We start from the raw sequence: 15,509 nt of genomic DNA on the forward strand, positions 1-15,509 counted from the left end.
GTTGAAAGTGGCTGTTTTAAGCATCGAATTTTCACCAATATGTGTCCCCCTGTGGTTAGACGACGCACGGATAAAACTACGTGGAGAGGCGTTACAGTTTTCGTGGTGCCGACCACAACATAAATTGTACCAGACTTTAAGCGTCAAAGAGCTGTGAGCTTTAGACGGGACTGCCGTTTAGCATAATGAATCTAGAAATAATGTGATCAACAGTTGTAAATGAAATGCGTGTGTTTATATACATGTATACATCTATACAAATAGGGAAAGCGAAGTAAAATCACCTAGTGTGCAGTCTGACGTCACCTAGTGTGCAGTCTGACGTCACCTAGTGTGCAGTCTGACGTCACCTAGTGTGCAGTCTGACGTCACCTAGTGTGCAGTCTGACGTCACCTAGTGTGCAGTCTGACGTGGTAAGACGTGAATGAGAACACATAAGCTTAAAAATACACTTGCATATCATTGATCTTTTATGATTACATGTATATCAATTGGTACTGATTTGAGAAACTATTTCAGGGTGTAGTGAGCCACCTTCTACAAGGTTCATGTCATGTTTTTGTTTGCAAAGATTAAATATGCTACATGTAGTAACATTTTCATTTTACGCAAATTTTTCAAAAAGTTAATTCTGGACACATTTAAACAGTTTCTAATGTTTGTCACTTCGCATTTTGTTTTTTAACATGCCATTTTCTATTAAACAATCCATATGTGAGCTCTGCATCTCTCCTGTAACACAATAACTGCTATTCAAATTTTGCCGACCATTAGAAACACTTTATTTGAGCATTGTAAACGTTGGAAATGGGAAACCAGGATTTTAAAATATTTCGTTCAAATTATGTACATGCCCCTTTAAATAATGTGTCGGCATTTTTTTTTTTTCAGAAGTAGGTTAAACCTGTAACGTGTAGCGGTCACCCAGCCAAGTACTGATCACGCTCGCCGTTGCTTAACTTGCATGATAAAGAGAGATACTCTACCACATTACTAGAAAAGCTAGCTCTCTAGCGAGGCAGTATAAGTTCCCTCTTGTACTAACTGACCGCTACAAACCGTTTGATGACTCAAGGCGGGGAGGATCGAGAAAGCGAGTATGTGGTGGAGGGGGTCGTTCAGACCCTTACCTCAAGGGGGGGGGGGGGGTATGGGGGAGGTGGGCGTTAAGAAAATTATGGAAAATAAGGGTTGTTTTACGGTAAATTTGGAAATCAAGTGCATTATAATGAGTATAGACGGTCATGCATTTCTGTTTAGATGTGGATATTTGAGAGGGTTCGACCATTGGAAAGAAAGCTAGGCAGAGTGGAGAGCCGAGTTTGAGAAGGCAGCCGTCCCATCATTCTCTGCTGCTCACTCTGAACTGTATAACAGCAGCCGTCCCATCATTCTCTGCTGCTCACCCTGAACTGTATAGCAGTTGAGATGGTTCCGTTAATCGTCTCGCTGACATCGCTGTTGATGTAATGTGCGTGTACATGTATAAAGAATGAAGTAAAATTCCAAGGAAATCAAATTAAAGGTGGCTCATGAGTGGCGGATTTAAGCGTCGAGTGGCGGATTTAAGCGTCTCCCCCCCCCCCCCCCCCCCGCTCCTACAATTTTCAAATCTAGGGTAAATCGTGGTCTCTTGTTTAGTAAAATGTGAACGACAAAAGAAGCAAGAATGTTTTCCACTCTCAGAGCAATAAATGACAAAATCTTTCGATGTATTGAATTACTGTTATTGGTAGAACTTACACACACCCCTCCCCCCCCCCAAACAACCTTACAATTTGCGTCATTTTATTGATTTCACTTTATCAAGAATGATAGAAAATATTAAAAATGACTAGATAGGAGACAGATTTTAAGCTCTATAAAATCTGTGAAATCCAGGAGTTTACGGGAGCTTCGCCCCTTGGGCCCCCACCAGGGTTTCGCCCTGGACCCATTGGGGGCCTCAAGATGGTCCCAGACCCCCTGTCTTATAAAGTTGTGCCTCCCTAACCGCAAGTCCTGGAACCGCCCCAGCTCACTGCGTAACATGTTGAAAAAGTTTCTCAAATTAACAAGGAATTATTTTTTATGAAAGATATGCTGATATCTCATTAGGCCAAAATGAAACATAGTGTGTTTCCTGTTTCACTCGCCCATACATTAGGTACGGTAGGTAGGTAAAACATTTTATTTTATGAAAACATTTTATTTGATATCTTGGTTTTTGATATGCTTTCAATACAGGTCTATATACATGTACATTACAAATATTTTTTACTTGTTTTGAAAATCAACAGTAGTAAAAAAGTATATCAGAGAAACTTGAATGCCAAAAAAAAAAAAAAAAAAAAAAATATCCGAATTCAGTTTTTTTATTTTCCTTTATATATATTTACATGTGTATATCATCAATAAAATATTTAGAGTCGTGATATTTTTTTTATTATAAACAGAAGACATTGGTGGATTTGAACTCGGGTCAGTGACCAAATATTTTATCCACCGAGCTACTTTGATAGTCTAATAGATTGAATGCTACTGTAACAAATAACTCCCACAGATTATAATAAGCACGTTGACGGGAAAATATTAGCATTTCATTATGTGTAAACATATGCAATGTATTCTGTTGCCGGAAAAAGTGGGGAGGTGGGGTGGGGTGGGGGGTGGGGGGCGCTTGTTTGATATGTGCCTACATTCGGATCACAATCACCTATCACACTTGTATACAATTTACAGGTAGCATAATTCTCATCAGACTTATCAGAATCGACATTTCTATCATACCATTGCGTTTAATCTCTGAAATAAAACTTTTATTAAAAAAAAAATAATAGTCAGAATAGTTGTATCCACTTCTAAAGTTTCACAATTTCACGAATCAACAGTAAATTAAATCACGGTGGCGAATCACGTGACTTTGGCATGACCTATTACCCGGAAAAATGACGAGGAAAGTCAACACATGAGAAAATTCAAACGAATTAGTAACACCTTTATTGATAATGAATTGTCACATATCAACATTTGAAGAATTTTCTCAGGAACAAATTTATACTAAAATGGTAATTCTAAGTGCGATAGAAGCAGAGAACATTGACAGGGTGTTTTATTTTCAGTCGAAAAATTTCTGGACGCCACCCCCCCCCCCTCACCCCCACTCACACACACGCTATCATTGAACGTATATTGTAGAAATGAATGGGAAGAATGTAAGCTTGAAGTTATGAATATGATAGGATTAAATATTCTCTTTGAAGAATTAATGGATGTATAAACTCCCGCCATTCTACTCACAAACCGAATAAAAGTTTACACATCGACAAAGTCTTCAAAAAGAATGCTTGATTCTTACAATTCTAATTCGTTCCCTGTATTATCAATTTTAAAGCAAAGTGTGTTATTTGTTTTCAGGAGCGTAGAAATAGACCGGTTTTGGATTTATTGATGTGTAAATTCTAAGTTAGCTTTATTTTTCTCCAATCAAATCAATCGTGATATTGAACATTGGGATTATTGACAAGTAACTAGCTATACAACGCATTTAAGGTAGTACTCTACATCGTCATAATGGCTGACTTCCTTTAAAAACATGGATGAAAAATCGATATCAGCAATATTTGACTTTTCCTTTTCCATTTAAATACCTAACCGAGTAGCTCAGTAGGTTAGAATACCGACTGCTGAACAGTTACTGTAGGTCGTAGGTTCGAGTCCAGCTGGGGTTTTTAAATTTTTTTTCAGATTATCTTCTACTAAAACTTATTTTTTGACAAAATAAAGTAAATTTGAAAATTTTCAACTTCAAAATATTGTTGTACATATCCTTTACTTTTCATCTACATAAAATTTCTCTGGTGTAGCATACCTCCTTAATTGATATTGGTCCGATTACTTTTGATGCACACCTGTAGATTAACAAATTCAAGAACCGCTACTAAGATGAGATTGCACACCGTCAATACCAATCTCTCACCAGAGGGCGTATTACGCTATACGCTACAGCACCTCTGTCAACGTCTAAATGTCAAGATTCTTGGCAAATTTTATTTTATTTATTTTATTTTATTTTATTGCACCATAAATAATAATTTTATGAGTTTTAGTTTTAAGCTTTAAATCTTAAAGTGGGTTCACAAAAACAACGAATTCTATAAATATTCTAGTATTATTGAATCGATGATTACATGTACATGTATCTATATATAACCTTTTAATTCCCTCAAGTGTCTCGTATTTACCATCTTCTGCTTTAAAAAAAAATAAACAAGTGTTTGATTTGCTAAGATATTATCATTACAGTTTGATATGCTAAGTTAGTTTTAGTAAATTTGATATACTTTTTAGACGTTGACAGAGGTATTAGTGGAGCGTAGCGGGAACGATAACTCTGGGTAGAGATTGCGTTAATACTATCAGGAGTTATCTTTCCCTCCTCAATTATCACATTTCTTTCTACTTCGGTGGATTGATCCCCATATGACTTATCAATATTAATGGTTGAAAGTAGAGAAACTGTATTAATTTCCCCTCAATATTGTCAATAAGCAAAGAAAATATGGTTGTTGCCACCTTTTTAAAAATGTCAGACATGCCAAAAAAACCCCAAAAAACCAAAAGTATATATCAGCATTAAAAATCACACATTCTCGTTATATCTCGTTAAACAGAATAGCAAAAATTGACACATCTTGTTGAAATGGCAAATTTTAAATGTCAACAGTTTAAAAAGAACTACTTATTCGTTATTATACGAAAATTAATTGTGAATATTTGGGAAATCATCGTATTATAGACATACAGTAGAGGAAATTCCAGCATAGGAGTTATTGCCCCGGACAACATTTTCCCCATCATAACTAATTGATAATCTATGAAAAATAAAAACTTTTTCAGTATCAATAGTTTACCAATTTTCTTTATTTTATTAAGTGAATAACTTCATCTGAAAGATATATTTTTATCATGCGCAAAGTTTGATAAGATAAAGATTTTGCAAAAACCTATGATATCACATGAGGATCGATCAACCTTAAGGTTATTTGCTTGTTTTTGATGGTCACGTGACGAGGGAAAAGGCAACACGCTTTTTGTGACGCTCCGTCTTTTTGACAATTTTTTCCTGGATTTAATGCCAGTTTTTGGTCGCAAATGTTCATAGTGTATATATATTGTGCAATTTAATAATTTCTGATGACATTTGGATTTCTCCTTATTTTAATTTGGAGTTTTTTGTGCATTTTCTTTGTGCCGATACCTTCGGTGAAAACTGGTGAAAACTGCTCAGGAAATTCTAACATATCCACAATGACAAATCAACAAATGATAAAACCGGTTTATCTGCGTAACAGTGACTTTCAAAGCAACAAAACTTCAAGAATAACAGACTTTGACTTGCTTACGGCAGTTCAGAAGAAAGTGAATGATATAAAATGCATCCAACTTGATCGCGACCTTTGGCGCATATATCTAAATTCTAGAGAAAGCAGACAGGTGTTAGTGGCAGAGGGATTTGAACTTCAACAGAGAACGATCAATGTGTTTGAAAATAATCCGTTTTCTGCGGGTACCGAGAAGCCCGACGAGGATATACTCCGAGTGACAATCAGAGGAGTCCCTTTATCTGTTGATGACAAATGTGTTACTGACATGTTAACCAAACTAGGCGCTAAGCTCACGTCAGAAATCAAGTATGAGAAAATACGAAATCCGTCCACTAGGAAAATGACGGACATACTCAACGGAAACCGCTTCGCATACATGCGACCCTTCCCTGATGGCAAATTCCTACCAAAATCAAGTTTTTGTGCTGGATTAAAGTGCTCTATATTTCATCATGGCCAACCAAAACGAGAGAGAAATTTGCGTTGTACCAACTGCTGGGGAGACGACCATATGAGGCATCAATGCGAATACGAATCCTGCTGTAAAGTTTGTCATGAATCTGGACACAAGCCGGGGTCCGAGGATTGTAGACATCATGAAAACCGACAGAAGGATGTGATTACTTTTGGCGGAAAAGATGACCCTCTATCTAATTTTTATGAGTGTGAGATAGATATTTTTGGATTCAATCACCCTACTTCCGAACACGCATTTCAATATGCGAAGGCTATGAGGTCTGGAGACATGCTGCGAGCTACGAGCATTAGAGAAGCTGCCACCCCACTTGAGGCAATTTTCTTTATTTTATTAAGTGAATAACTTCATCTGAAAGATATATTTTTATCATGCGCAAAGTTTGATAAGATAAAGATTTTGCAAAAACCTATGATATCACATGAGGATCGATCAACCTTAAGGTTATTTGCTTGTTTTTGATGATAGAATTAAATTTAAAAGCAAAGAAAAGAATGCATTGTATGAACATGCAGACCATTTCTAGATAAAGAAATTTAAAGCTTAAAATATCTAGCCTGTGACGGGTACGACCTTCATTTAGTGTAGAAATTTCAGTAGAGGTAGTGATTTGAAAATAAACTTATGATAAAGTATGGTTTAAATATATCAATTTATTTCAGATTACGCAACGTCTGTCACAGCCCCGAGCTGACAACGTAAATTCCTCTACTGATTCATACAATAGCTCTATTTCTGAGTCCGATGTCGTTTCAGTGATGGGATTTGTCATGTCATTCAGAATGGAAATGCTTGTGTCATTAAATGTTTCGACAAACTTTCTCTGTAGTGGATTTCTGGATTCAATTCTCACAGTTTCTTCTACACAGTGGGATACAATAAAACACAGATACTTCCATCTGCTACAACAAAGTGTTACTTCTACACAGAGAGCTACAATAAAACACAAATACTACAATCAGCTACAACAAAGTGTTACTTCTACACAGAGAGCTACAATAAAACACAAATACTACAATCAGCTACAACAAATTGTTATTTCTATACAGAGAGCTACAATAAAACACAAATACTACAATCAGCTACAACAAAGTGTTACTTCTACACAGAGAGCTACAATAAAACACAAATACTACAATCAGCTACAACAAAGTGTTACTTCTACACAGAGAGCTACAATAAAACACAGATACTGCAGTCAGCTACAACAAAGTGTTACTTCCTCAAAAGGAGATAATGTAGATTTAGTCATCTGTGTGTGATTAACCACGGATTACTCCGTTTATCTGATCAAGGTATAGGACTCACAGCGAGTGTGACCGGTCGACAGGGGATGCTTACCCCTCCTAGGAGCTATCCGTAGTCAAAATCAGTGTGCCAAGAACGATTTAACAATCAGTATGATACATGTCAGACAGTATTTGACCCAAATAATAGGTTGTATTGTAAAAATAATAATTCATTGCTTGATATACTTAAGTTTAATGCATTGTACTCTGTGATTCACGTGTTAACAAAATATAAATAACTAATACCAATTAAATTATACTAAGAGTAATTATGTTTCACTAAATATGATAATACAGATATTGTAAGATATAATTACTAATTAGCAGTGAATTCATTCAGTTAAAACTCACAAACACAAGTACATCTCAATTACACATCACAAACACAGGGCTGTAATTAACACAGGGTTGTAATGAACAAGCAAATGTAAGTAACAAATAGCTGTTTAGATGTTTAATTAACACTGTGTTGAAATGTGTAATTAACACTGTAATTAGATGTGTAATTAACATTGTGTTTAGATGTATAATTAACACTGTGTTGAAATGTGTAATTAACACTGTAATTAGATGTGTAATTAACGCTGTGCTTAGATGTGTAATTAACACTGTGTTTAGATGTGTAATTAACACTGTGTTGAAATGTGTAATTAACACTGTAATTATATGTGTAATTAACACTGTGTTTAGATGTGTAATTAACACTGTGTTGAAATGTGTAATTAACACTGTAATTAGATGTGTAATTAACACTGTAATTAGATGTGTTATTAACACTGTGCTTAGATGTGTAATTATCACTGTAATTAGATGTGTAATTAACACTGTAATTAGCTGTGTAATTAACACTGTGCTTAGATGTGTAATTAACACTGTAATTAGATGTGTAATCAACACTGTGTAATGATGTGTAATTGAAACTCTTTTGAGATGGTTAATCAACATCGTATATAGATATATCACTAACACCATTTAGATATTTAACTAACACTGTATAGAGATGTGTAATTCACACTGTGTTTATAGATATTGGATTTTCTTCACTATAGCAGTGCGACACTCAGCCACAAAGAGGTTGTTTCTGATGTCCACACATAAACCGCGGGGAAACTCTAAACCACAGTGAATGTAACGGAGGAACTGTCCGTCCTGGTCTAGGATGTGGATACAGTCATTGTTATAGTCTGCTGTCAGGATGTGACTCTGGCTGTCTGTAGTGATGCCGCGTGGATTAAACGATTTCTTGGTGTTAGAGGGATGGCCAGTGTATCTAAATCGGAGTTTTCCTGACTGATTGACCACCACTACTGCCTTACCTCTAAAATCAGCTACACAGATATCCAGGTTCCTATTCTCACTAATGTATTTAGGTAGATAGCCAGATGAATAGAGAGGGCGACCCTGATCGTCAAACTGAATGCTTTGTGTCTCTGTGGAGCCGGAGTATCGCACAACTTTGAAATGTGCTCTATCATCACTGTCCATGGTAACCAGGAGATTGTCAGAGGCGGTACTGCAGACATTGAAAGGTCTCCACCCCTGTAGTGTGATCAAGGTATGTATCTGTTTATTCTTCACTAGGTTTACAGTTTTATCATAGTCAGTATAAACGAGGTGACCTGCCCGTGTCACTACTATGTCCCGTGGTTCGTTCCCTGACTTGGTTTGTATTGATGTCAGTAGTTTACTCTGGAGGTTGAGGAGCTTCATGACATTGTTATCCCCATGTGTCCAGACTCCATCACTGATGCAGCTAACATTGTATAGATAATCATAGTCCGTGTCTATGGTGGCGGTCAGTCGCTGTTGATCAAGCAGTGGTTTGACCGGAGGAGACGATACAGCTTCTGCTGACTTCACTGTGTCGCCTTGTTCTGTGTTAATGGATAATGGCGGCAGAGAACCAAACATTTCATTGAGCTGATCTTTGATTATTTTCTGAGGAGTAAAACTTGGTACTGTAACTCGGACTTTAGGCGGTAATGTTCTAAATGCAGAGTTCCTAGATTTGTAAGTAGAGGTTAATGAATCGTCATTAGATTCTAGTATTGATTTCATAAGGGAAATTATCTGTTTGAGTTCAATAATTTTCTGTGTGATTCCATCTGCATTTTTATTCAGGGTAGATAAGTGTTTGCTTTTCATCTCCTCAATGTCAGATTTTCGTCTGTTGACAATGGCGGTGATTTCTGTGTGTAAGTTTTCTCCTTGTTGGTCAGCGGCTGTGGTCAGTTTCCCGTATTTCGTTTCTAACTCAGCTTTCTTAGTTTGAACATAGGACGCCATTCCTTCATATCGGGGATAAATTCTGGTCTCTAGTTCCTCCAAATCTTTTTGTAATCTTTGAGTTTTCGAGCTTAGTTTTTCCAGAACATCTGATACATCGTGACCTTTGTGTTTACCAAATAAAGCGCAAGTAGAACAGACGGGAATGTCGCATTTCTCACAATAAAGTTCACAATCTTTTCTGGCGTGTGTTGTACATTTTGAATTGGCAGCAGTAGCCTCTCTTTGTAAAAAGGGTACGACATTGTGTCTTTGAGAGAGATCCGAGAGGTGCTCCCCTACACAGACCTTACATAGATTTATATTACAAAGTTCACAGTGACTCTGTAGGGGGACAGTTTCACAGAGGTCACACAGCAGGACTTCCTGGGCACTGCGCCGGGGGTGCAGCATTTCTGGTGTCGGCGTCACACGGGAAGTTTACTGTCAATAAAAAACGGGAATATTATTGCAGATTGAAACATTGAAATATTTCCCACGCTAAAATTACAAAACGATATAGATCAGTGCGGTTACTAATTCTAATCTTTGATTGATTGATTGATGTTTTCCGCCACATTCAACAATTTTTCAGTTATCTGGTGGCGCCCAGTTCTTATTGGTGGAAGAGAGAACCCGGATATGTACCTGGAAAGAGACCACCGACCTTCCGAAAGTAAACTGGGAAACTTTCTCACTTACCGGCGCGAGCGGGATTCGAACCCGCGTCGACAGAGGTGAGAGGCCGTGTGATTTTGAGCTCGATGCTCTAACCACTCGGCCACGAATGTCCCTTATAATCTTTGAAATAGGCGAGTATGAGCGGGACATTGATACACCAGATTTACCCCCTTTCTAATTAATATAAATTATATGAAACTACGATCAAAGGGATCTGTCTCATTGGTTACATAAATATCGTTACTAATGACACCGTAATATCAGAATGCGTATATAGATAGATACATGTAGATAGATAGAAAGATAGATAGATACATGTAGATAGATAGAAAGATAGATAGATAGATACATGTAGATATATATAAAGATAGATAGATAGATTGATGGATACATAAATAGGAACATGTCCTCTTACAAATGTAACATTTCTGTAATTCTCAGCGTTTATTCAATTGTATTCATGGCCAATTGTAACAATTCAACACAATAAACAAACTATTAAACAAAGTTCACTATACGAGACCTTTAAATTCAAAATTCACACGTGCAAAGGTATGCAATAGGTATAATACTGCATTGCAGGTGATAGCGGAATATTGCTACATAAATATGTATATTTGATATATCCCAATGAACTCGAAATCAAAGACGCCACAGAGTCGTTCACATCTGCTTCTTACTTATAAATATTATTGAATAAAGTTGTTAAAGTGATTGTTGACATGGATTTATATTTTCTTACAGTAATTGGCGATCTTATTTTCTCCATTTTATCTCATGAATAAACACTAGATAGTACAGGAGAATTTTTGTTTTCATTGTGACAAGTGGGCTTTAAACTCATTCAATGGGTTTTACCATACATGCAAGCGTGACTTTGAAGTATAAGCCAAATAGTTTTATCAAATTTCGTTATTGACAAGTCCTTTAAATTCTGACTTTTGGAATTCGAAATTATGCGTGTGTGGTTGAGTGCATAATAGTATACACGCTGAATTTTATAAGAAAACACTTTAAATGATTTCTACAATCTGCATAATTAACACCTCTCGGAGGGAAACGCATCCTTACAGTTTCTTCTTGTCTAACGTCCCTTCACGCGTTATTTTGAAGGAGAGGTAGGTATTTATCAAAAACGTCAATATCATTATCCCAGGGGTAGGACTGGGTTGTTGGTACCAAGGTGAGGCCAGAATGGCCCTAGTGATTAAATGTCTTTATTAGTTGAAAGATATTCATGGGAAAAGCAGACAGGGGAATACAAAAATTGAGAATTTCGCAACTCAGGGGTGCATCCATAAATAGTCATATAGTGTTGATGTAAGATATATCTACATTCTGTAAAATCTTTCATTAGTAGGGACACGATTTGGGACCTTATGTTTTTTTATGAATATATCTTGTTTTCTACTGCAGCTGAAAATTAAACAAAAAAATAACCTATGTAATATCATACAGAACAGGAAAAGTATCAAAGATTACGTAGCCCTTGGGACTTGTGATACTTTTAAATGATGCGCAGCTGACCGATAAGGTATGTGGGACGTTTGTTTGATATTATCACGTGTGGAAACCAATCACTGGGAATTTGAAGAAAAAAATCCTACCAATGTGCCTGGGGAGTATAGTCAAATTCAACCTGTTTCCAGAATCACTATTTGAAAATTCATACCGGTGTGGTGATATTAACTTGGTCCCTAGATTCCTCTTCGCTATGTCAGTTGAGGTGGTATTAAGTTTTAAAATAATGCCCTTAGAACGAAAATGAATAATGCGAAAGCAAACTTGGTTGTACAGAAAATAATGAGACAAGAGGACAGCAAAAATAAAAAAAGAATTAGTAAAAAAAAAAAGGAGATTTCTCTAAAGAATATGTAACCGCTAAAATTAACCAGGGATTACAAAAAATCTGAAGGAAGCTGTTTAGCATGTTTACTTGTTTGTATTGCTCATAAAGTGGTTAATGAAAAAATCACTAGGGCAGTGAACTACTCCAAGACGGTGACTTGTTGTACAGACATGTCATAGTGTCATGTAACCATTCATATCTTCATCTACATGGTTTCCGGTTGGCACTTCTACCTCCTATGTAGAGCGTTTAACATTATCGAATATTTACACGGGTGATACATGTATAATTAAGGATTTTAAAGACAATTATCCTTTCTTTCTCTTGCTTTTATCTTGAATCTCTGCTTTGCAATCAATGGGTAGGATCGATTCAGCTGCTATATTTACCGTGAATTTAAAATTACATGTGTTAAACATAAATCATTTGACAGTAAAGCTAAATGCTAATCTAAACAATGCCAGTGTGTGGATTTTCAAACTCAGATTTATATCTGCTTCCTGTTGTTTTTTTCTTTTTTTCACCTACAAGGTATCAAGTCTTCTCTAGTAGCATAGGTTGATTGGTTGGAGCTTAACACAGTTTGGACAATATCATAGCTATTTTATGGCACAATATAAACACAATATGATCGGTTTTGAAGAGTGTTGGAGCAGCATAGGAATTAAACAGAACAGATAGACAGTATATATATCAATATTACTTTTGTGAACTTTTGCATCGTTTGTCACCTTGTGTCAGTACTTTTAGTACCTTGATTATCTATACATAATGTAAACATATCCCGGCTTATTTTTTATGAACGGATTGATTGTTCTGAAGTAAATGTTAGCATAGCTACCCAACTTGAATTTGGTCAAAACAAACTTTTAAAATATTTAAACAAGAGCTATCACGCAGGTAATGCATACTGGCTGACACGCCACACAGGTATTTGATCAGGAGACTAGACGGAGGGTTGAAATAACGGAGAGGCCATACTGGATCTACAGGTGAGACAAAATTATGATATTAAGCATTCTGCTATTACAGTACAAACGTAGGAATTCCGAATTTAGAACATTACTGTCTATAGTCCGAGTTACAGTACCAAGTTTTTCTCCTTAGAAAATGAACAAAGATCAGCTCAATGAAATGTGTGGTTCTCTGTCGCCATTATCAATTGACAAGGAACAAGATGGCGATACAATGAAGTCAGCAGAAGCTGTATCGTCTCCTCCAGTCAAACCACTGCTTGATGAGCCACGCCTCACCGCCACCATAGACACTGGGTATTTAGAACTGTGTAGTGTTAGCTGTATCGGTGAAGATCAAGTCTGGACATGTGGACGTAAGAAAATCATGAAGCTTTTCAATCTTCAGGGTAAACTACTGACATCAATACAAACCGAGTCAGGTTACACACCACAGGACATAGCAGTGACACGAGCCGGAGATCTTATTTTTACTGATGATAAAACTGTAAACCTGTATAAGAATAAACAGCTGCAGACCGTGATCACACTACAGGGGTGGGAACCTCTCAACGTCTGTAGTACCTCCAATGATGATCTCCTGGTTACCATGATCAGTGATGACTACAAACAATACAAAATTATTCGTTATTCTGACTACATAGAGAAGCAAAGCATTCAGTTTGATGATCAGGGTCGTCCTCTCTATTCATCTGATTATGACGATAAATACATCTGTGAGAATAGGAACCTGGATATCTGTGTGGCTGACCGTGAAGCTAGAGCAGTTGTGGTGGTCAAACTGTCAGGAAAACTCCGATTTAGATACACTGGTCATCCCTCTGATACCAAGCAACCATTTAATCCAGCAGGCATCGCTACAGACAGCCAGAGTCGCATCTTATCATCAGACTGCGACAATGACCGTATCCACATCCTAGATCAGGACGGACAATTCCTCCGTTACATTCAGAACTGTCAGTTAGACTGTCCTCGTGGTTTATGTGTGGACATCAGAGACAATCTCTTTGTGGCTGAGCGTGACACTGCTCAAGTGAAGAAAATTCAATATCTGTAAACACGATATTAACTTCACATCTCAAGACAGTGATAATTACATATCTAATCAAAGTGTTAATGACAAATGTAAACACAGAGTTAATTACATAATTATTTATAAAGAGTAATATCTACAGCTGCTTGTTAATTACATATCTTGTTAATTACAGTCATGTGTTAATTACAGTCATGTGTTAATTACAGTCCTGTGTTGATTACAGTCGTGTGTTAATTACAGTCGTGTGTTAATTACAGTCGTGTATTAATTACAGTCGTGTGTTAATTACAGTCGTGTGTTAATTACAGTCCTGTGTTAATTACAGTCCTGTGTTGATTACAGTCCTGTGTTTATTTTTTTTCTGATGTTGACGGTGTGTATTTAGCGTGTACTTGTGTTTGTGAGTTTAACTGATTGAAATTAGTCTGTTTGTGATTATATCTTACTATAAATGTATTACTATTTTACATTAGTTTGTTAATTACAGTCCTGTGTTAATTACAGTCGTGTGTTAATTACAGTCGTGTGTTAATTACAGTAATATGTTAATTACAGTCCTATGTTAATTACAGTCGTGTGTTAATTACAGTAATGTGTTAATTACAATCCTGTGTTAATTACAGTCGTGTGTTAATTACAGTCGTGTGTTAATTACAGTCCTGTGTTAATTACAGTCGTGTGTTAATTACAGTCCTGTGTTAATTACAGTCGTGTGTTAGTTACAGTCCTGTGTTAATTACAGTCGTGTGTTAATTACAGTCGTGTGTTAATTACAATCATGTGTTAATTACAGTCCTGTTTTAATTACAATCGTGTGTTAATTACAGTCGTGTATTAATTACAGTCGTGTGTTAATTACAGTCGTGTGTTAATTACAGTGGTGTGTTAATTACAGTCGTGTGTTAATTACAGTGGTGTGTTAATTACAGTCCTATGTTAATTACAGTCGTGTATTAATTACAGTCCTGTGTTAATTACAGTCGTGTGTTAATTACAGTCGTGTGTTAATTACAGTCCTGTGTTAATTACAGTCGTGTATTAATTACTGTCGTGTGTTAATTACAGTGGTGTGTTAATTACAGTCCTATGTTAATTACAGTCGTGTATTAATTACAGACGTGTGTTAATTACAGTCGTGTGTTAATTACAGTCGTGTGTTAATTACAGTGGTGTGTTAATTACAGTCCTATGTTAATTACAGTCGTGTGTTAATTACAGTCGTGTATTAATTACAGTCCTATGTTAATTACAGTCCTGTGTTAATTACAGTCCTGTGTTAATTACAGTGGTGTGTTAATTACAGTCCTGTTAATTACAGTCCTGTGTTAATTACAGTCATGTATTAATTACAGTCCTGTGTTGATTACAGTCGCGTATTAATTACAGTCCTATGTTAATTACAGTCGTGTGTTAATTACAGTCGTGTGTAAATTACAGTCCTGTGTTAATTACAGTCCTATGTTAATTACAGTCGTGTATTAATTACAGTCGTGTGTTAATTACAGTCGTGTGTTAATTACAGTGGTGTGTTAATTACAGTCGTGTGTTAATTACAGTGGTGTGTTAGTTACAG

The 15,509-nt window shown here is 36.4% G+C and overlaps 2 protein-coding genes across 2 annotated transcripts; one reads left to right on the forward strand and one right to left on the reverse strand.

Annotated features, from left to right (window-relative positions):
• Nucleotides 1-8,151: 8,151 nt before the first annotated feature.
• On the reverse strand, nucleotides 8,152-9,842 carry LOC130049346 (E3 ubiquitin-protein ligase TRIM71-like). The gene has a single exon (XM_056146782.1). The coding sequence runs from the start codon at nucleotides 9,808-9,810 to the stop codon at nucleotides 8,152-8,154; it is 1,659 nt and encodes a 552-aa protein (XP_056002757.1). The 5' UTR covers nucleotides 9,811-9,842.
• Nucleotides 9,843-12,156: 2,314 nt separating this feature from the next.
• On the forward strand, nucleotides 12,157-14,401 carry LOC125662514 (uncharacterized). Its single transcript, XM_048894763.2, has 2 exons — nucleotides 12,157-12,918; nucleotides 13,034-14,401. The coding sequence occupies exon 2, from the start codon at nucleotides 13,037-13,039 to the stop codon at nucleotides 13,955-13,957; it is 921 nt and encodes a 306-aa protein (XP_048750720.2). The 5' UTR covers nucleotides 12,157-12,918; nucleotides 13,034-13,036; the 3' UTR covers nucleotides 13,958-14,401.
• The last annotated feature ends 1,108 nt before the right edge of the window (nucleotides 14,402-15,509 follow it).

Source organism: Ostrea edulis, chromosome 8 (assembly GCF_947568905.1).
Source record: "Ostrea edulis chromosome 8, xbOstEdul1.1, whole genome shotgun sequence".
Lineage (NCBI taxonomy): Eukaryota > Metazoa > Mollusca > Bivalvia > Ostreida > Ostreidae > Ostrea > Ostrea edulis.

Excerpts from the sequence above, each read along its gene's own strand:
- LOC125662514 (XM_048894763.2), top strand. The coding sequence starts at position 13,037 with ATGAACAAAGATCAGCTCAATGAAATGTGTGGTTCTCTGTCGCCATTA.
- LOC130049346 (XM_056146782.1), bottom strand. The coding sequence starts at position 9,810 with ATGCTGCACCCCCGGCGCAGTGCCCAGGAAGTCCTGCTGTGTGACCTC.